The sequence below is a fragment of the Nyctereutes procyonoides genome, unplaced genomic scaffold (genome assembly GCF_905146905.1).
Source record: "Nyctereutes procyonoides isolate TBG_1078 unplaced genomic scaffold, NYPRO_anot_genome, whole genome shotgun sequence".
Classification (NCBI taxonomy): domain Eukaryota; kingdom Metazoa; phylum Chordata; class Mammalia; order Carnivora; family Canidae; genus Nyctereutes; species Nyctereutes procyonoides.
Genome location: NW_026575140.1, coordinates 48,145,980 through 48,168,503, shown reverse-complemented (window position 1 = coordinate 48,168,503; position 22,524 = coordinate 48,145,980). Strand labels below are relative to the sequence as shown.

Below are 22,524 nucleotides of genomic sequence, written 5' to 3'. Positions count from 1 at the left end.
TCCTTGGTGTCCCAGAGCCCACTGACTAGGTTCCCAAGTATTTCTCCTTTAACCTTTCCCTGACATTCAGTCTCAGTAACGTAAAGTACGTATGTTGTCAAAAGGAAAGTCAATTTTTAAGAATACAGCATCTCCCTACTGCTCTTCTAGACCAAAGGGCCATATGTTTTCTGAGACCACACATGGATATGCAGCTTTCAGCCTGTTTTGCTCCTGTGCATTATAGCTCTCCCTCCTGTATTCTGAGCAAGTCTTGTAAACCACCAGCAAATGCGATGAGCTCCCCCCAACCCCAAAGCCCTGCCTGTATCTGTGGACTACAACTGATGCCAATCTAGTAAGCTTTTTAAAACATTAAAAAAAAAAAAAAACCCAACACCTCCCCCCCCAAAAAAAGCCACACTCCCCCACACACACATCCACACACACACTTTGGCACGTGCGCCTTGAGTTATTCGAGCGTGTTCGTGTTCCCACCCCTCCCCCACCCCAACATTTCAGAGTTGCTGTTTCAGGAGAATGACGGCCCCTTCTGCTTGATGGAAAAGGTCGCCTTGAAGCACTGCTGTTTTGAGTAGCAAAAGGAGGAGGTACAAATGCTAAACTGGCCCCAAAAACAGCTCTCAAGTTTAGCACTAGAATTTATGCAATGCTGCAAAACTTTTGTACCAGGATGACTAGTTTTAAACTGCTGGTTGATTAAATATACATTTACATATAGATATAGGTATAAAAATTACTAAGTCAACATTTGCTGTTTTCAATGTGAAAACGATAAAATGTAATTCTGAATAATTGTGCATTTGCCATAGGGTCCTTGTTAAAGGGACCATAAAAATAATTTTGTAATAAAAAAACTCTTTTTTTTTTTTTTTTTTTTTTAAGTTTAGTATTGCCCTCAAGTTCAAAAGTTTGGAGCAAACGTGCTGAGTAAAGCAGGATTGGAACCTGTTCCTGCCAGGGATCTGGAAGCCTTAAATTTAGTGATCCCCAATGATGGCAGGCCCATGGAACCTGCCAGCCACTGACTAGCTTGACATGAACACTGCAGGGCTGGGCAGCGCCAGGTGACCCCGTTAAGCAGCCTCTGCCTCCCATTTCATTGGCGGATGCTGCTGCAGCTCCTGGATTCCCTGCACAGAGCTCGGTGCGGGGGCACACATGTGCTGGGGCTCTGCTTTTTCTTGACCTACCAGACTAAGCAAGTGGGGGTTTGGTGGGGGAGGGCGGTGCAGAGGGCCGGGGCCTGGGTAGAGACCACTGAGCACCAAGGCTGAGGGTGACTCGGAGGGCTGACCTACTCAGTTGGAGGTGGGGATGGAGAAAGGAATGGGCCTTTCGGTGATACAGAAGTTAGCTGTGCAGGAAGGAAAAGTGCATTTAAGGTAGCTTAAAAACAGATTAAGACCAAACTGCTGCAGAGAGGAAGGAAGAACAGAGAACACTCCCTCCACCTGCCCTGCTGGTTGGCCATGCTCCTTGGATTCTGTGGGTTAACATTCATGCTTTCTGATGTGAGTCTGCTCGTGAAGACACAGGAACACATGTTCTCCTGGTTCTGGCAGGTACACAATTTTCTCGGCAAAGTTCTTTTTTGCCAAGTTCAGTTTTATTTGGTTCCTGCTCTGAACCGCTGTCACCGGAATTCATAGATGGGTGCGCTGTGTTCAGGAACGTGAGTTAGATTGAGTGACTGATACCTGTAATGCGGGAAGAGAGAGAAACAGGAGACAGTCTGAGCATCCTGAAAACCAAACAGAGGTTCTAAAAAGCCCTCCCTGTCACTGGAGCACCTGGTAAGCCACATGCTTCAACTGGAACACAGCTGCATCGCAGACCTCTTGGGCTGAACCAAATCTGGTTTTATTTCTATTTCTTTGGTTAATCCTCTGGAACTATGCATAAGAGGAGCTGCTTTCAGGCAGCTTTCATGAAGCTTTCAGGCTTCATGTTCTGACCATGAAGTAAGCATGGTACGTCCCGTGAAAGGAGAGGCCGAGAAAGCTCTGGGAGAAGATGCAGACCGAAGCCCCAAGCCTCCTCCTCCCCCTCCACCTCTCTCCAATGTCTAGCACCTCAGCTTCTCCGGGACAGGGACCCTCAGGCTGGAATGTCCTCAGGGACTTCATGGGTAACACAGACACACCCCACTTCTCATGGAATAAAAAAACACCATGGAAAAGATAACTCCCTACCTAACCCCGGAGTTTATGTTCCCTTCATCATCATCTTCTCACCTCCCTAGACATGACACTAAACTCAGAACTTCAGAGTTCTGAGGTGTTTGTTTTTGCCCCTATAATAAGTGCTCTGAGTAGTTAAGCAGATGAAGGAGAAACAGAGGCCAGGACAATCCACACACGGGGATGATAACCTCCAGGGACAATCAGTGTTCACAGGGTAAATGTTAGCTTTCCCCTTACTCATTTCACATGGGAGTGAGGAGGAGCAGGGGGAAAAGCAGCTTCTTTTTCACCACAAAAAAAAAAAAAAAAAATCAAGATCATGTGTTAGCCAACTGAATACGTAAATCAAAGCCACTAGACCCCCACGTCATACCCACCAAAGTAGCTATAATTAAGACATCATAACGAGCTTTGGAGAGGATGTGGAGAAACTGGAACCCTTGTGCATCACTCATAGGAATGTGGAACACGGTTGGGTAGGTCCTTAAAATGTTACAGAATTACCATATGACCCTGCAATTCCACTCCTGAGTAGAGGCCCAGAGGAAGTGGAAGCAGAAACTCAAACACCTAACACTCATGTTCACAGCAGCATTAGTCATAAAAGGCAGAAGGGGAGAACATTATATCCATCAATTGGTAAAGGGATAAATAAAATGTGGCACCGTGGTCCCCCCATCTATGGGGGATACATCTAAGTACCCACAGTGAATGCCAAAAACTGTGGATAGTACTGAGCCCTAGATATGGTATGTTTTTTCCTGTACATAAACCTATGAAATAGTACAATTTAGAAGTAAGGCACAGTAAGAGATTAATAATAATTAATGATAAAATAAAACAATTATAATAATATGCCATAATAACCGTTCTGTGAATGTGGTCACTCTCTCTCTCTCTCAAAATACCTTCCTGCACTGTAGGGTGTGAGATGGGAACCTGGCTGCGTGACGTGGAGTGAGGTGACTGACGTAGGTGTGTGACCGAGTGTTAGGCTACCACTAACCTCCTGACACTGTCAGGAGGGATCATCTGCTTCTGGGCTATGGCTGACTGCAGATAACCGAAACTGCGGAAAGCAAAACCATGGATAGGGAGGGGCTAGTGTATATCCATACCACAGAAACTTATTTAGCAATAAAAACAAAGTGCTGATCCATCCTGCAACATGGTTAAACCCTCAGAGCAACACAGAGTGCAAGAAGCCAGACGCAGGGCCGCTTAGTAGTGTGTGGTTCCCTTTATATAAAATATCCAGAATAAACATGTCTGCACAGAACATCAGTTAGTGGCTGCCTGGGGCTAGGAGGGGATGGGGAGTTGGGGTGGAAGGCACAGGGTTTCTCCTCGTGGTGGTGGGGGCATTTTAAAAATGATTGCAGTGATGGTCGCAGAACTGTGAATATTCAAGGCGACCAAACTGTATGCTTTACATGAATGGATCATATGGTATGTGAATTCTCTCGATAAAGCTGTTATTTAAAAAGAGGATAGAACAGGTTTTCAAAACTCATTTGAAAACAGAGCAATTATGAAAACCCTATAATTGTGGCTCTCAGAGGAGTGGAGACTGTGCTGAGCCCAAGGGCATTTGTTTGCAGATAGCATTTTGCTGCCACTGAACAAGGAACTGGAGTCAACCCAGGGTAGCATCACTCACAAATCACCAAAGTGTGGAAAATGTGGAAGGGAATACGGTGTTTCCACATTTGGAAAGGAAATCAAGTATTTGGTAATATGGCTCCTTCTTCAGGTATAGCAAGTTATTTTGAGAAGCAGTGCTGTGGCAGCAGAGTCCCCAAAAAAGGTGACAGAAGCTAGCACTTAGGGGATGGCACTCGGTCCTTCACCTCAAACGGAACACAGGGCAGGACCGCCAGCTCCACAGGGGCCCCTTGGTCACCAGACTGAGACTGAATGCGTGTGGGGCTGGCATCTAAGGAATGTGACCACAAAATTGGAAAGGCTGCTAACAGCAAAACTCGCCCTGTGTCCATGGTTGGATCTCACGTTGTAGTTACTGATTAAATTTGGGAGGAAATACAAGAGCAGCCAAGGTTGGGTAGAGACACTGCTGATGATACAGAACCTCCTGAAAGCTTTTTAGCAGTGAGTTCCTTTATCGAGCACTTTGTTTTCATCTGATTTACTCTGATCTGTGGTTAGGGATAGGAGCCCCTCCTTGAGCAACTGAGATCAAACAGGCCCTCCACATGTAGATAGAGCATAAAAACTATGCAGACAGGTGGAGAGGTTTTCTTTTAGATTTGGCAAGTGAAGGGAGAGCCTGGGCGGGGGGTGGGTGGCACAGCAGCAAGCCATCTCCTTTGCCTCTGGGGTGTCTTACCATTCTGAACTCCTATGGTAATAGTAGCCCTCTATGGAGGCTGCCGACTTCTGGAAGCAGATGTAATAGAACCCAGCAAAGGAAGCACCACTGATGTCTTTGATCGTGTGGTCTGGGACCAGGAACTGTTCCTGCACACAGATGGGAGAGGTCAGTGACAGACAGTGTGCTCCAGCCACTTCTGGGGCTCCCCTTAGCCTTCAGCTGGTTCTGAGGTTTCACTGTCACATGGCTTTACCCAGACTTGCGGGATGATGGTGCACATCTGCATTTCAACCTCATCTGTCAATAGCATTCATGTGCTGCTAGAGAATTTTAGATGTCTTGAGCTCACCAAGATCAGCAATGAAGAGAAAGTCCTATGGTCCACACATCTCTTAAGTGAATCGATACCTACCTACCTACCTTTCAGAGCCCACAGACAGAACAACACAGGAAGAGGAAGTTTCTGCTCCGCTCCAGGAACTGGTGCTACGTTCCTGATCACCTCAAGAACAGCAGGCCGCTGCATGCTGAGGGCAGGTCAATCACCACTTGCCCTTGTAACACCCCCTCAAAGAGCTAGATACCTCATCATCTGCCATCAGATTGGTACTATTCTTGCTCAGGCACCTTGGGAAGAGGTGAGCTTGTTATATCTCTGGCTGTGGCCAAGCTGAAAGGCCACATCCGGGCACCTACTCTCCCAGCGAGATGAGGTCAGTGGCCCCAGGGCCCCGAGAGGTCTACTGCAAGCCCACAGTGAGTCACCTTGAGAAGGTCTTTGGAGGCCAAACAACTCCACTGGTTTTTTTTTTTTTTTTTTTAAACACTCTGTCCCTTTCCTCAACCTTTGAAATTGTAGTTTTTAAAACTAATTTTAAAGTTAGAAGCTTGCGAGAATACTTCCTTTAGGGCTTTATTAGCTGGCACATTTCCCAGTAGATGGCAAGCTCTCAAGGGCGGGACTCAGCTCTTACTTCCTGTACCTGGCCAATGTCTCAGCAAATAAGTGATGACCCCCACACTCCTCCCCAAGTTATTAGCCATACAAACAAAAGACTAGGAATAACTACTCTAAATGATTCGTCTGTATGAAAGCTGGCAAGATTTCAAGATAAAACAGCTTTTTCCTGCCAACTAGGGAACCAGGGCTTGGAAGTGGGTGTCCATTCACAAAATGATTTCACAAACCTGCTTCACGATTTTGCTAGCCTGCGGCTGCAACACAGCAAATACCAGGCTATCAAAATAGGGAAACACAAAAGACTTGTCAGCCCAAAGCCACTCTAGCGAGTCCAGCCAGATGGAGCTCTTTGAGGGCTGGTGAGTGGAAAACGCAAATTCCATTCCTGGTCCCTCATTTCCTGCTGGAGGGAACCAGACAAGCAGGGAGCCTTGGCTAAGACATGCTGCACGAACAGTCACTCACATGGGGCCTCAGCCCGTGGCTGAGAGTAGGAAATGACAGTGACTGACTCTGGTTCTCTTCTGAGTCCACAGAACACTGGAGATGACTCAACATGGAGAGTCAGAGGTGCCGACAGTGACCACCCGCCCTCAGCCACCAATTCCTCTGCTATCCACCAGTTTCTCCAAACAGAAACCGTATGGCATGGCAGCAATTTGCCACTGTGGCCTGGAGCTGTGCCGGCTTTTTACAAGTGTGTGAAGGCGCTACATGGAGACAAGCTGTAATGAGCACTGGGCACGGAAAGCAGGTGGGGCAGGGATATAAGGCAGGCACTGGCGTAGCCAGAAGACCACCTGGGCCGGGACCTTACCTTCCACCTCATGAAGACATAATCCCCATTCTTCAGCTCTTCATAATCAAAGTCATCTGAATTAAATGATTTTGCATACTGATAAAAAGCCAGAAACTTGCCCTGAAAGCAAAAAATAAAGCATGAGAACTGATCAAGGGAGGGAAAGGTTGGTATCAGAGCTGCCCTTCTTCTGTGCCCAGCAGCAACCACCTTCGCAAAGAGGTGACAGCTGCTGGATGCGGCCCACAGGAGCAGTAAAGGCTGAGCATTGGAGGAAGGGAGCTTGAGGTTTCCACTGGGCTGTGAAATCAGACCTGGACTCCAAATGAGGCACCACAGGGCTATACCTACCAAGTCAATGTGGTCTGGAGAAAGGCCCCAGGTTGGGAATGGATGCTATTCCGGGGGCCTTGTCTCAGGACACCTGACCACAAGCAAAGCCAGGAATGATCAGTGAGATATTTATATGTGAATCAACACAAAAGGATGAGAGGGCTTTACTAAAGCTGGGTCCTCTTACATAGTATATGTACTGGCTTAGGGCCAGTCAGTGGCCCTTACATAGTATTGTGGCTTAGGGCCAGTCAGTAGAAACAGGAAGTGGGTAATATATAATTAATTTCTTTTCTTTTTTAAAAATATTTTATTTATTCATGAGAAGAGAGAGAGAGAGAGAGAGAGAGAGAGAGAGAGAGAGAGGCAGAGACACAGGCAGAGGTAGAGGTAGAAGCAAGCTCCATGCAGGGAGCCCAACGTGGGGCTCGATCCCGGGACCCCAGGATCAGGCCCTGGGCTGAAGGCGGCGCTAAACCGCTGAGCCACCGGGCTGCCCTATTAATTTCTTTTTAAAAAGGAGACCAGAAATAGGTTATAAAACTGTGCCTCATGATCCTATTTTTGAAAATGGAAAAAAAAAAAAAAGGTTAATACCTGTTTTAACTTTGGGTATTGTTATTATATATAATTTTTTCCTTTTGCTCTTCTGTTTACTCAAATATTTAAAAAGTATATTAATTTTATTAAAAAGTATCTTAAATAAAATTTAAGGTGCAGAGGTATTAACTCATAGAATTTGTCACACATATTTCTATTCTAAATGGATTAAGTATATGGAATCTTGACTTAGGGTACCACCGTGATACCAACTTTAAATATCACTCAGGAAAACTTGAGAGTGAAAAACAATGTCCCTGATTCTAAATTATAGGCAGTCCTGGTCTTATTGTGTGTCACTTTATTGCTCTTTGCAGATATTGCAGTTTTTAAAAAGATTTATTTATTTATTTGGGGGAAGGCGGGGGGAGAGGGAGAGAACAGACTCCACGCTGAGCATGAAGCCCAATGAGGCTGGAGCTCAGGACCCTGAGATCACAACCTGAGCAAAAACCAAGAGTTGGATGCTTAACCAACCCAGGTACCTCCAGATATTGAATTTTTTTTATAAACTGAAGGTTCGGGGCAACCCTGTGTCAAGTTAAGTCGATTGGCACCATTTTTCCAACAGCATCGGCTCACCTCGTGTCTCTGTGTCCCATTTTGGTAATCCTTACAACATTTCAAACTCTTCCATTATAATTATATATGTTATGGTGATCTGTGATCAGTGATCCTTGATGTTACTAACATAATTGTTTTGGGATGCCACAGACTGCACCCATATAAGACAGCAAAGTTCATTGCTAAATATTGTATGTATTCTGACTGTTCCACTGACTGGCCATCCCCCACCTCTCACCTTCTCTTTTGGGCCTTTCTAGTCGCTGGGACACAATATTGAAATGAGGCCAATTAATATCCCTACCATGGCTTCGACAGGTTGAAGTGAAAGGAGGAGTCACATGTCTCTCACCCCTGAAACCAAAAGCTAGAGATGATTGAGCTTAGTGAGGTAGGCATCTCAGAAGCTGAGACAGGCTGAAAGCGAGGCCTCTCGCACCAAACAGCCAAGCTGGGAAGGCAGAGGAGAAGTTCTTGAAGGAAAGGGTAAGTGCCACTCCAGGGAGCACACAGATGAGAACAAAGCAGTCTTGGATGTGGAGAAAGGTTTAGTGTTCTGGAGAGAAGGCCAAACCAACCCCAACACTCCCTGAAGCCAAAGCCTAACCCAGAGCCAGGCCCTGACTCCCTTCCCTTCTGTGAAGGCTGGGAGGTGAGGAAGCTGCAGGAGAAAAGTCTGAAGCTAGCAGAGGTTGGTTCCAGAGGTTGAAGGAAAGAAGCCGTCTCCATACCATCAAAGTGAAAAGCCAAGCAGCAAGTGCTGATGCAGAAGCTGCAGCAAGTTCTCCAGAAGATGGAGCTCAGATAACGAATGAAGGTGGCTGCACTCAACAACAGATTTTCAATATAGATGAAACAGCCTTCTTTTGGAAGAAAATGCCATCTAGAACTTCCATAGCTGGAGAGGAGAAGTCAATGCCCGGCTTCAAAGCTTCAAAGGTCAGGCTGACTCTCCTGCTGAGGCTCATGCAGCTGGTGACTTGAAGTTGAAGCCAATGCTCATTTATTATTCTGAAAATCTTAGGACCCATAAGAATTACGCTAAATTTACTCTGCCCTTTCTCTATAAATGCCTGGATGACAGCATATCTGTTTATAACATGGTTGACTGAATACTTCAAGCCCAACATTGAGACCTACTTCTCAGAATAAAAGATTCTTTTCAAATATTATTACTCATTAACAATGCACCTGGTCACCCATGAGCTCCTGTAGAGATGTTTCCTGTAATATAGAGCTCCAGGAGCCCCACATGGGATTCTGGGGCTCTGGAGTGGGCTGGGAAAGTTATGAGAAGCTGAGTTCTGCGAAGGTGACTGGATTGCTAGGTGAGGAAGGGCCCAGAAGCCCAGCTCTTCATCCTACCACATCAAGGGTGGCCTTCCTTGTCCTGCTGTCACTCAAAATATTTCAGTTCAGCCTAACAGAGGAGATCCAGCTATTTCCCAGTGTTCTTAGGGAAGTATGGAAAACGAACAGTTGGTTTCCAGGTATTTAATTTGCAGCAAATCTAGCTTAGAATTGACTTTTCATTGAGTCTCAAAGACCCTGCTTTTTTTTTGCAGAACCGAGCTGTGCGGGAAGAGCCAACATTGGGCAGGATGGACCAGATGGCAGCTGGGAGCCCTTCAACTCTGCTTGCTTTCCTTTTAAAAAAAAAATTTTTTTTTCAATTTTTAAAGATTTTATTTGAGAAAGAACATAAGTGAGAGAGGGTAAGAGAGCACAAGCAGGGGGACAGGCAGAAACAGGCTCCCTGATCCCAACCCCTGGATCATGACCTGAGCCAAAGGTAGACACATAACTGGCAGAGCCACCCAGGTGCCTCCCAACTCTGCTTTCTGATACCAGCACCACTATACACCGCTCAGGCTCCCCTCAGGTTTCCCAACTGAGTATCCTAAGAGATTCAGACCTTGTTCATTCCCTCATATTATACACGCACAAATGACTTCCTTTCAGTGTCCATTTGATACAATTGGCAAAACACGTAGCTTTCAAAAAATGGTTTTAAAAACTCAAGTTTAAATTTAATTGAAACTTAGCATTTGAAAGATGTTCCTTCCCTATCTCAAGTAGAAAATATGAAGAAGCAAAGTGGCTAATCTTCAGTGAAGTTAAGTAAGACGAGGGTCTGTGGTAGGGAGTTCTCTCCAAGGACTACTACCAGAATCAGGAGAGAGCTTGAACAGCCAGGTGAGAGTGGCAGGGGGAAGCATGAGGAGTTCTAGAGTCTAGGTGGGTTTAGAGGGTTAGCACATTGGACTTCCTCGGTGTTACACCAAAATTCATTGGGGTGCCTGGCAGTCTCAGTCAGTGGAGCAGGCAACTCTTGATCTCAGTGCTGTAGGTTTGAGCCCCATATTGGGGGCAGAGATTATTTAAAAACAAAATCTCAAAAAAACTAAAGAACTGGGGCACCTGGGTGTCTCAGTTGGTCAAGCGTCTGCCTTTGGCTCAGGTCATGATCTCGGGTCCTGGGATTGAGCCCCTGCATTGGGCTCTCTACAGTGGGGAGTCTGATTCTCCCTCTCCCTCTGTGTGTTCACTTTCTCTCTCTTTCTCTTTCAAATAAATCTTTTTAAAAAGCAACTAAAAAAATAAAATAAAGCCAAAATTCATCATTGCCATGGCCAACTACACCAGAAAACTATTATGGCAGCTTGAGAAATGGATTTTTGAAAACATAAACTCGTGTGAAAGCCAATGAAATGACTTGAGGATAGCATCTCTAAGTTGTCTCAAAGTGTTCACTACTGGTGAGTGAGAATACAGTCCACACTTCATAGGTAAAAGTGGGAGGACTGGAGTTCTCAGTGGCATCCTGATGATGCTTAAGTTGAGACTGTGTTTGTCGGTCAGGAGTTGAGTGGGCAGCCCCCCTGGCTCTCCCAACACAGAGATGCTGGCAGGAGAAGCAGCTTTCCAGAAACTGCATCTCTACCTCATGGCAACCCTAAAGACAGAGGCCATAGCTGTATGTTTCACAGGGTTCCCCCATATAGAGGAGATGAGAAAAGAACAGTGGACAGGACAGGGGGACAGTGAGGAGACCCCTAAAGCTCAGGACAGTAAGGAGACCCCAAGAGCTAAGTTCCTTGGCTCCTCAGCAACACCTGGGTAGCCTGGAGCAGACCAAATATCTACTCACCCAGTGTTTCCGATCAACGTCTTCATCTGCATCCCACTTCCGTGTTAAGAAAGGGTGTTTTTTGCTGATTATTTCTCCTTCAAAGAAGGTTGTAAGGGTTGGATACTCCTATGGTAAAAACCCAGATATCAAAATAAGATGTTAAATAGGAGTTTTGACCTTTCTTAAAGGAAAAATCAACCTTGCTTTAACTTTTTCCCAGGACTTTGAAAAAATGATCACACTGCTAAGCAATGACCCAAATGGAGTTAGGTCCAGTGATCTGCCAATGGCTGCGGATTTGACCTGAATTGGAGGTGCCCAGAGAGTCTCTTGGACTTTGTCAAAACCCTTCTATGACTTCACTTGCTATGTACTGATTACTCAAGAAAGAAATTGGACAAGTAAATTCTGAGTATTCTAGGATACAAAGCAGGTAGTAACTAAGTAGATGTTACTTTCTAAGGAAAACACTCAAAGAGGCTACAAAATCACAACATTCACAGCCAAGTCTCCCTCATGCCATGATCTGGCCCGTGGTTCTCAAACCAGTTCAGTCATTTGTCCCTTTTGTGCCCATTTTTCACGTTTCCAGGGGTGGGTTGTTTTTGTTTTTTTTGCAGAATACCTTGATATATTAGGTACCTTTAATTTAACCATATGAACTAAGGCAATCTATACTATCTATACTATGGAAAATATATGTGAATCATGTCTGTGATGGAAAATCACAACAGCAGAACCAAATGCTATAGGGGGAAAAATAAGCTGTCATCCTAATTGGGTGCTTAAAACACTTGTCAATTTTATTTGCTACTTGTTCATCTACTGATAAGGAGGCACCCAAGATTTCTGGGGGGGGGGGGACGGGAACTAATGGAAGAAAAAGTTAACATTGTAAGAGGTCTCCATTTTTTTTGCATTTGTAAAAAACCAACTAACTGACCAACCAATCAAACAAACCCTCAGTCCAGCCTTCCAGCCCCTGGTATTGCCTGGAAGCATGGTAATGATGGTCACAGGCCTGGCAAACCATAAATTACAGTGCTAATGTCCCTGGGACCACAGAGGTCACACTTTCTTCTTCAGGTACTACATAAGCCCCTCTTATTCTGCATCAAACACCTACCCGTGTTTAAAATAAATCTGCTCTGATGGCTTTGCTACTTCTCTCAGCTTGACCTGCCACGTAGCTGGGGATGTCCCTAAGAGACACCACCGCACTGATTCAGCAGCTCCCGGGAAACAGCACAGTTACTGGCACCATAGTGGACTGAAGGAGCCTGCTTCACTACACACCACTAAGGCTGTCTGTTGTCTTGACAGTGAACTCTAAAATACACAGCACCCTTCCCACCAAACCACAACCCCTTCCCCAACAAGGGGCCTGGGTTCCTTGTACAGATATTTATGTATACAGAGTGAAGAAATTAAAGGGGGGAGATTTCCTAAATGGAGACTTGATTTTAAAGCTATAAACTAGGGGCATCCGGCTGGCTCAGTCCGTAGAACATGACTCATGAGTCCAAGCCCCATGTTGGGGTGTAGAGATTACTTAAAAATAAAATCTAAATAAAATAAAATAAAATAAAATAGGGGTGTCTGGGTGGCTCAATCGGTTAAGTGTGTGCTTTTGGCTCAGATCATGATCACGCAGTCTTGTGATCCGGTCCCGCATAGGGCTCCCTGCTCAGCTTGGAGTCTGCTTCTCCCTCTGTCCCTCCCCCCATTCATATGCTCGCTTGTGCTCTTTCTCTCTCTCTCTCCCTCCTTCTCATATAAAATCTTTAAAAAATAAAATAAAATAAAATAAAATAAAGGTATAAACTAAATTATACTCATCTGTTTTAGGAAGAATTACTAATGGAGAAAGTTCTATATTAGCATCAACTTGAGATTTTATTTATCTTTAAAAGATTTTATTCATTTATTTAAGAGAGAGAGAGAGAGTGAGTGCATATGCACACACAGGGAAAGAAAGGAGCCAACTCTCTGCGCAGGGATCTCCACTCTGGGCTTGATCCCAGGACCCCAACAGAGATAATGACCTGAGCCAAGGGCACATGATTAACCGACTGAGCCACCCAGGCGGCTCCTGGCTTGAGATTTTATTTCTTTTTTTAATTTTTATTTATTTATGATAGTCACACACACACAGAGAGAGAGAGAGAGAGAGAGAGGGGCAGAGACACAGGCAAAGGGAGAAGCAGGCTCCATGCACTGGGAGCCCGACGTGGGATTCAATCCTGGGTCTCCAGGATCACGCCCTGGGCCAAAGGCAGGCTCCAAACCGCTGTGCCACCCAGGGATCCCCTGGCTTGAGATTTTAAATGGAAAGCTGTACATATTGATTTTTCTGAAGTTTGAGCTTTAATATATTTTTAAAACTTCCACAATAAAGAGATAAAGGAAGAAAATGATAAAGTGATTATGATACAAAGAAAATACTTATGGTTCAAATTGCAATTTTCCTAATAAATTGTTTCTGCGTTGAAAATGTTTCAGGCAACATATCAAGGTGACTGCAGAGTACCCCCAAACTCTGAGATTTAAAATAAAATAAATATTGCCTGATGAATGAGCATCAATTAGGTACAGTAGTTACCAAAGATGAAATATCTCTCAGGGCAGGACGAGGAAATTCAAGCACTTGGCTACAGGCAAACTGGCAGTAATTTTTAGAGCCAAAGGGAAAATTCTGTCTGTGGGAGGAACATCAAAAATACGAATCAGATAGGAAGAGATGGAGCAGCAACCCTCCATCTCGAAAGCAGGCAAGGGCTTCCTACAGGCAGGTCTACCTATACTAGCAGGCATTTAGGTGGTCAAACCACTCCTCACAAGGATTCTAGGCCCACCAAAGCTCGCTGGCTTGATGGGTCTGGTTTTCCAGGTAGACCCACCTCATGAGGGATTAACACCAATTGGCTACTGAGTCAGAGGGAACTTCTGGAACATGCATGTGCCTCAGTTTAGAAACGAGCAAACGAGCCCTCCTGTGTATACATCAGTCTCGGTGAGTTTGGTTAGTGTGACCTATCTCCTTGATTCAGACAGGTCCCCCAGAAGCTTGGCAGAAGCTTCCAAATCAATCTAGTGAGTGAGTGGAGTCTGGCCATGACTCCCTAAAGGCTGGGCTCCTAGGCCCTCTGCCAGCTGCAGGGCCTCCCTAGAAATGACCCTTCTCTCCATCGGTGGCTGCCTCAGAACTGCAAAGGAAATGTTACCTGACACCCATTCTTCACAACTCTTTTGAGATTTCATTTCCATAAGGCAAATAAACTCTAAAAACTGTGCTCATTTGTGAATGTGAGGTAGCCAAGAGACAAATGACCTCCAATTTAATAGTTCATTTTCTATACTGTCTGCACGAGGGAGACTAGGGCTAAAACCCAACCATTTAAATGGTTTTATTAAAATAAATCACATGTGATGTTTTCACAACTAAACACGGAAAAGCAAATAAGCACAAATAGCTGTATTTTATTTTTTATTTTTTTAAAATTCCATTTATTGATTCATGAGTCACACACACACACACACACACACACACAGACAGAGGTAGAGACATAAGCAGAGGGAGAAGCAGGCTCCACGCAGGAAGCCCGATGTGGGACTCGATCCTGCGACTCCGGGATCACACCTTGAGCCACCCAGGGATCCCGAACAGCTGTATTTTATAACATAGATAACAAGGTCATTCAGAGAATCATCACTCTTTTTGGCATTTTAGTGACTGTACAGTGCCCACATGTCGGATTTAGAATTTAAAAAGTGTTTAAGACAGTTGTTCAGTGCCATGACTGCACTAAAAGCCAACGAATTGTACATATTAAATGGGTGGATTGTATAGTATGTCAACTATCTCAGGACAGCTACTAAAAAAGGTGGCTAAAAAAGATAAAATTCAAAGAATCTTGAGGAGTGAGCAGGCCCTAGGAAGCTCAGAAACACAGCCTCCTTTAGATTAAATGTACCATTGCTAGGGGCACCTAGGTGGCTCAGTGGTTGAGCGTCTGCCTTTGGCTCAGGTCGTGATCCCAGGGTCCTGGGATCAAGCTCCACATCAGGTTCCCTGCAGGGAGCCTGCTTCTCCCTCTGCCTGTGTCTCTGCCTCTCTCTCTCATGAATAAATAAATAAAATCTTAAAAACAAAACAAAACAAAACAAAACAAAAACACCATACCTGAGCCTGCTGCTCATCGCGGAGCAGACCAGTCTGGGGCAGCCATGCGCAGACAGGAACGACTGGCCAGGAGGGTGGTCTCCTCATTCTAGTCATGAACCTAAGAGCCCCCCACCCTTCCTCAGGGAGCCTGGCAGCTTGTGACTCAGAGGAGCTTCTGCCTGGTAGGATTACTTGCTCCTGATGAAACTTTGCAGAAGTTCTGGATGCTGGACGTCATTTGGGGATTCTTAATGCTACTTACCATTTTCATGCAGCTTCCTATTGCCAGAGTGGCTAGTTTTAGAGTCAGTGGTAGCATTCCACAGGACAGAATTTGTTAGTTTCCTTATGAAGCTAAATGTTTATGTTCTGCACTCAGTAAATGCATCTGGCTGCCTATGAGTTGAGTATATTCTGTTTATTTTCTACTACCGCAAATTCAAAGGCTGGAATCCTTCATTTTGCTTACATTTTCTTCCCCTAACTCGATGGGCTAAGTTTCTAGAGGTGAGGAACAGGTTGCCTTTTCATCTCAACAAACTAGGAAACTCTCAAGCTTCTAATATAGAGAAGTGGGAGAACCAGAGGGAATCAAAGAGAGGGAAACAATTGTTTCAAGACGGAGGATGATAAATGCCTTAGGATGCCTTGATTTGTATCATATTAGAGTCTGCCTCTTGCTCTTACATTGTTTCCTCCCTGTCTAGGACAGGTGCCTGGAGTAGACAGCACAGGTTTATTTTACTTTAATTATTATCCAAGTAGAGCTGACCCACACACCATTACATGAGTTTCAGGTGTACAACATAGTGATTCGGCAACGCTATGTGTTGTGCTGTGCTCACTACATGTATCAGGTATTTTTCATTCTCATTTACAGATGAGGAAAGAGAAATGAAAGCACCAATAAGGGGCAGATCAAGGATGTCACTCTAGCCCTTTCCATGGCTCCATGGAACTGGGCCATCGAGACAGTGAAGGCTGATCAGGCCAACAGGGCACTGCAGCTAGGTCAAGCCCAGGCTCTCACGGTGGAGTTAGGCGGCCAGCTCAGTCCCATCCTTCCTCTTCCTGTTTACTCACTAGCAAGGAAAGAAAGGATGCTCGCTCTTGCTTTCCATATTCCCAGGAGTTCTGCGATTTAAAAAGTTGGTTCAAAGAAAGGAAAACACTCTACATTTCCATAGCAGCTATGTCTGTTAGAAACTGGATGATCACTTTTCATTGTTCCAGTGAGCTCAGGGGTATAAGGAATGCCAAAGACCTTGGGTCTGGAAGGTTTAATGCTTATCTCAGAAACCATTAAACTTATGACAACGGGTAGCCATATTCCTACTCTATTTTTCTTTTCCACCGAGGATTAAAAGTAAAATCAATAGTGTTGGGAACACTGTGACTTATTTATAAACTTTAAAGATTTGTGCATCTGTATACTTTCCAACAGGACACATCAAAACTGCATGCTTCGTGTGTGTGGTACAATAACAACATTTCACAGGGCGCTTTAATTGGGCCTCAGGGTCAACAAGGCTGGCCCTTTACACCCTGAGAATGCCCCGCGTGCAGCCCACTGTCTGGTTCTAGTTCATGGGAAGGAGTGCTTACCTCAGTAAGACCTTTTATCTTCAGGTACCCACAAAGGTAAGAGTTCCCCGTGTCCACATGCTGGAAAGAAAGGACACACAGTCTTATTACAAACAGAGGAACCACTGGGCGACAAGCTGGGGGTGCTGTGGAAATCTATGCATCTGGCGGTCAGAGGCACTACTTTGAGGCCAGGTGGGGTAAGGGAGGCCAGGAGGTTGGTGCCCGCTGAGCACAGCCAGGGCTCACCGGCTTTGAGATCTCCGTGAGTCCTCCCTCCCCACGGGCCTGTTCAGATGAAGCAATCTGATCTCAGGACCCTCTCAACCTCCTTCAGCTGAGTATCTTGAGACCAAAGTGCCTTTCTGGAACAGCGAGCCCACTCAATACAGGTCTCCCACTGGTCCAAGAAGTATACTTTTCCCCAACATTTACACTAGGCACAATCCTGCATTATTTCTTTATGAATTGGGCAGCATATTCAGGAAAGGCATCTTATGAAGACTGCTCTGGCAAAGATTTCAGTTATGAACAAAAATGCTGACCCCAGATCAGAACACATCATAAATGCCCCCTCTTCCCATTTTACATACCAATGCTTCTATTTCTTGATGTAAGAATTAGAAGGCTAAAATAAGCAGGGGTAACAGGCATGGGAGATTCTGAGGCTTTGTATCCACCAATTATGGATTGCTGAGACACTGCTGAGTACCTACCCAGCAACCAATTTCCTACTTTTCCATGCTGCTAGGGCCCAGATCCTGTTCTGGTACCCACTCTGCCCTCACTAGACCTGGTCAGCCCTGATGAGTCTAAGGCAAACATGTGCCCTTTCCCCTTGTGAGTTATTGGTTTAGGGGTGAGTGACACAGTTCTGACCAATCAGATATGTGTGTAAGTCTCCTGGGTGTTTCTGGGAAAGATGCTGACTTTCGATGAGGCTCTCTTTCTTTCCCTGGCGGTGGCAGTATCTGCACACAGTGCCCAGTCCCATGGCAGCCATCTAGAGACCATGAGGATAAACAGGTCAGGAAATGCCAAGGATGGCAGCAGAGAAACATGGAAGGAAATGGGCCCATGAATGAGCCAATCTGGAACCAAGCCACCTCCAAGTTTCTTGTAATCTGAGATGCTGGGTTCACTCATTCTTTAAACTATTTTGAAGTGGTATAGTTACTTGCAGCTGAGTGCACCCGAACTACTACATTTCACCCAAATCTATACAGATGGATCCTGCATAGATTTTCAGATTTCATAGTAATTGAGCTCACTTACAAAGCAAACCCCTGGAATGAGAGCAAACCAAAGTACAATGGTACCGTGGTACATTGAGATTTTAATGTTAAGTGAGATCTCATTTTAAGCAGCTAGGAAAGTTTTGTGGTATTAATCAGATTTGGGGGCTTAACTACTTTCATTTACATCATCAATCAAATGCTATGGCAATCCTTAAAAACTGTAATGAACACAGTCAGCCAGATGAGGTCAGCACCAAGGCAAATGGGCTTCAGTGAAGCTGAAATGCTCCTACAGTTTGGTGCTGGTGACAAAGGTACTCCATGTAAAAACCGCCAAAGCATTTCAAATATCCTCATCTGCTGGCCTTGACATTGGATGTTATCTAGAGTGGCTAATCTGCACTAACATGGTTCAGCAAAGAACTTTTATTAAAAGACACACAGCTCTAACCTGAGGCCTTAAATTCCAGGTATGCAATTCTCACTGAATTCAATATAGTTTGGGGTTTCACAGCTGCTGGAAAAGGTATCAGGTGGCCAGGATACCTGCTAATAAGATTAAAAACTAAACTGGAAGTTGGCGAACATTTTGTATAGATTATCACATGCTCAAGAATCAGGATTTCAATTTGGCCTCCATTCAACCATGTGTGTCTCTCATTCTGCCCAAACTGCTCTTGATGACGGTCTGTAAACTCAATAGACTACAATGCAGAGAACTTTAACTGAAAGCCAGGCCAGCATCTCGATGAGAAAGAAAACAAGGCAAATGTTGAGCAAGGAAGTCTCACAGCACAGCTGTGTCCAACAGCTGCTCTTTCTAGTACCCCTTCACAGTGACCCTGGCCTTCACTCTAGTCTTGGCTCCATGGATGGCAGAGGAGAAACAGAGTAGTTACAGTAACAAGAGTAACAAGGGAAGCCCAGCCGGAATCTCACAAAGGTTTGGGGAACTCTAAGCTGGAATTTCAAAAAAAGAAAGTGCTCCAAAAAGCCCACAAAAAGATGTGCAACGTCATTAGTCATTAAGGAGATTCCAATCAAAACCACAATGAGAAACTGCTTCACACCCACTAGCATGACTACAATCAAAGTGATGGATGATAATGTTCAATTGTCAACAAAGCTGTGGAGAAACTGGAACCCTCATATACTGCTGGTGGGAGTGAAAAATGGGGTAGGCACTTTGGAAACTGGTCTGGCAGTTCCTCAAAATGGTAAACATAGAGTTGCCATGAGACCCAGCATTCCACTCCTAGGTATGTACCCAAGAGAAATGAAGACGTGTCCACATAAAAGCTCATACAGGAATGTTCACGGCTTTGTTACTCGCGATAGCCAAAAAGTGGAAACCACCCAAATATTCATCAAATGCTCAAATAAATGCATCAAATAAATAAAATGCTGTATATCCATACAATGGATTATTATGCAACAACAAAAAATATCGAAGCACTGATACATGCTATGGCATGTGTCATGGCAAACCTTGGAAACATGATGCTCAGTGACAGAAGCTAGACACAAAAGGTCACATATTGTATTATTCCCTTTATATGAAGTGGCCAGAATAAGCCAATCTTAAGGAAAATAAATTTAGTAGTTGCCTAGAGTTGAGAGGGTGATAGCTAAGGGGTAGGTCTCCTCTTTGGGGTGATGAAAGTGTGCTAAAATTAGATTGCAGTTATGCTACTGAACTCTGTAAATACATTAAAAACACCTTAGATGGGTGAATTGTATGGTACATGAATTATATCTCAATACAGCTGTTATAAAAAAAGAAAGAAAAAAAGAAGCAGGAAAGAGGCTGAGGTATAAAAGGCATAAGTATTCTAAGAAGGATGAATCCAAGAAACTAGTCCTGGCTGAAAAACCAGGGCAACAATGGGGCAATTTACATGCCACTGTCTCAATGATGGACAAACAGCTCACCAATCCAGATGTAGGGCAGCATTCCTGGGCATGACCGTGGCTCCCACCTCCCACCATCAGACATCCTCCTGAAGTGGCTTCAAGCCATCAGCCAGGTTTCTGCTCTGGGCTACCCTGAGATCAATCATGCACCAGCTCAATCACCACTTCTATTGGTTCACAAGGAAATGGCCAGCTGACAAGACTTCAGAAACAACACACCAATGACAAAACACGGGGTGTGGGGGGGTGCTGATGAAACCAAAGATGACTTCCCTTTGACACTTAGTGACCCTGGCAGGAATCCCCTACCACATCAGAAACCATCAAATTACACAATGGGCACAAATTCAAGATCATTCCAAACATGACCCCCACCAAGGATCTCACCTCCAGAATTTAATGATTTGTTGCCAAAAAAGGGGGGGGTTTCCTTCACACTAAATTCTCACATTTTAAGTAAGAGAAGAGGTATCACCACATTATGCATATAATTATGAGCCAAATGAATCAGTCACAATAGTTTTCCACTTTTAATAAATACCGTGGCTCATGAGAGAAAGTGAGGTTTATAGGCCAAAGATACAATTAACACAAAGATGCAGTTTTTCCCAACCGAAAAAAGATCAAACTATTGATTCCGGCAAAACAGTAAGAAAAAAAGAGGCTAATGATGCTCTGCTGTTAGCAGAAAAGAAAATGAATCCCCATCGTCTTTTGGGTAGATCTACTTGCTCAGAAGAGAGGCTGTTCAAGATTTAACAGTTTTAAAGAGCCGCAGGCACATAAGGCAAAGACATATCTCGCGTTCCTATCCTCACACATGGGAGCGGTAAGGTGGCACACTGGTCTTCAGAGCTTCTGTAAAGCCTTTCAAGGAGGCAGATGGGGAAAGGCTTTGGGGAAGAACCTAGAAGGTGGGGCATCAGGCTAAGGGATAAAAAGGCAAAGGGAGGAGAAAAATGGGTCGGTCCTGGGGCAGGCAGGGGTAGCTACACAGGAATGGTTTTGTGGGGAAAGGAGAGAAAAAGGATTATCAACTACTGTTGATCTCTGGCTAGGAAAAAATGTCAAGTGTGTTACTATTTGCCCGAGAGGGGTGAGGTGCAGAAAATGGCCAGAGTAGGGAAAGCTGTAACTCCAAAGCTATCAGGGGCTAGCAGCAGGTACTTAGAAATCCAGGTCAAACTGGGGGGGAGGAGAGGTGAGGGGGGAGGTATACAGGCAGCAAGGAAATACCCTGTGAGAGAAAATACTGGGTGAGTTCCATTTCCCAGGACATGGGTATCAGAGACCAGGAGGAAGCCCTGGCTGTGTAGATAAAAGTTAAGAATGCAGAAAGAGAGTCCTCTGGAGCCAGGGAGGAAGATGAAGGTATAGGTTGGGGAGGTATGGGTAGACAGGCCAGGGAAACTGGGACCTGGAGGTGGCCAGAGAATGGAGGTAAGGACCATGAGAAGCCTAGAGCAGGACTTGGGGCTGCGGGCGCCTGGGCCAGGAAGAGACTGGGGTAGTGGGGGCGGGGGCAGGAGGCAAGATCCCAACAAACTAGGAGGAACTCCACCCAGCAGCACCCAGAATGTGAGTGCCTGGTTTTAAGGGAGTACCAAAGGCTAGGAATCAGTTGTGGGTTGGGGGCTCTCAAGCTCAGGGGCTGACGGAGGAGGTGTGCTCCCAGGTCCGAGGGAACTGCCTAGACTCTCCCAAGGAATAAATCCTGGGAGGAGGGCCCCAAGGTTTGAGGATCCCTGAGACTGAGCAAAGGGGAGGGGAGGATTGTCTCAGGTCTGGGATAATTTGACGTGGGCCCAGCCAAGGGTAAGGTCCCGAGTCAGGAAAGACCAATGGAGAGTTCTTCAGGGTCTGGGAGGGACTGGAGGGAGGGCTGCTCTCCGGGAGACAGACAGGTCCTGGGGAAGAAGGACTGAGGTCTGAGGGTGGCCAGTGACGGGGGTGGGGTGGGGTGGGGGCTTCCGGATCCCAGGCAGGCCGGTCACGGGCTTCGAGTCTGGGAGAGTGTTCAGGGTCTGCCAGGAGCTGCTCACGACAGGCTCCGGTGTGAGGGGCAGGTCAGGGTTGGGCTTGGAGAGTGTGAGACACCAGCTGGGCAGGTCCCGGGGGGTGAAGCGCCTGGTGCCGGAGGCCCGGCGGCGAGGGCCTGGTCCGCGGCTGCGGGCTCGAGGAGCCGGGGGCGGGCACGGCCCGTGAGCGCCGCGAGGAGGCCCTCGGGCCCCGGCCCGGCCCGGCCCGGCGCTCACCTGCAGCACCACCTCTACGTCGTACGAGTTCCCCTTGCTCTTCTGGTGGCCGCGGAACTTGGAGCCGCTGTAGAGCAGGCTGGTGGCCACGCCGGGCTGCTGGGTGTTGATGGGCGGCGGCGGGATGAGCGAGGCCGCGGAGGCGGCCGAGGCACCGGCCGGCGGGGGACACTCGGTGCGGACCGGCATCGCGGGGTCCCCCGGAGCCAGGGCTGGGGGGAGGGGGAGAGGAACCGCCGCCGCCGCCGCGCGGGAGCCGAGGGGGGTGGCAGGGAGGGAGGGGCCGGGGCGCGCACGCGCGGGGTGGGGGCGGAGGGGGGACCACCCGCCCGCTGCCTGCGGACCAAGCGCTCCGGCTGCCACCGGGACCCCGGGACCTGCGAGCAGGGCCTCCCTGTCCTGAGCTGAGTCCCCCTCCCCACTTGCCCTCGCACACACACCACCCTTTGGATTGGCTCAG

At 46.2% G+C, this 22,524-nt stretch overlaps 1 protein-coding gene across 1 annotated transcript; it reads right to left on the bottom strand.

The window, feature by feature from the left end:
* Window positions 1-421: 421 nt before the first annotated feature.
* GID4 (GID complex subunit 4 homolog) lies at window positions 422-22,483 on the bottom strand. The gene is made up of 6 exons (XM_055306528.1): window positions 22,065-22,483; window positions 16,679-16,738; window positions 10,927-11,034; window positions 6,297-6,398; window positions 4,534-4,664; window positions 422-1,700 (listed from the first exon to the last, which is right to left on the bottom strand). Exons 1-6 carry the CDS (start codon window positions 22,251-22,253, stop codon window positions 1,637-1,639), a joined length of 654 nt encoding a protein of 217 aa, XP_055162503.1. The 5' UTR covers window positions 22,254-22,483; the 3' UTR covers window positions 422-1,636.
* Window positions 22,484-22,524: the final 41 nt, after the last annotated feature.

What these genes read in the sequence shown, in the direction of transcription:
- GID4 (XM_055306528.1), bottom strand. Translation starts at nt 22,253, where the DNA reads ATGCCGGTCCGCACCGAGTGTCCCCCGCCGGCCGGTGCCTCGGCCGCC. An exon ending in ACGTAGAGGTGGTGCTGCAG is followed by an intron (nt 16,739 to 22,064) that starts GTGAGCGCCGGG and finishes CTTTCTTTCCAG; the next exon opens with CATGTGGACACGGGGAACTC. An exon ending in ATGTCTTCATGAGGTGGAAG is followed by an intron (nt 4,665 to 6,296) that starts GTAAGGTCCCGG and finishes ATCTGTGTGCAG; the next exon opens with GAACAGTTCCTGGTCCCAGA.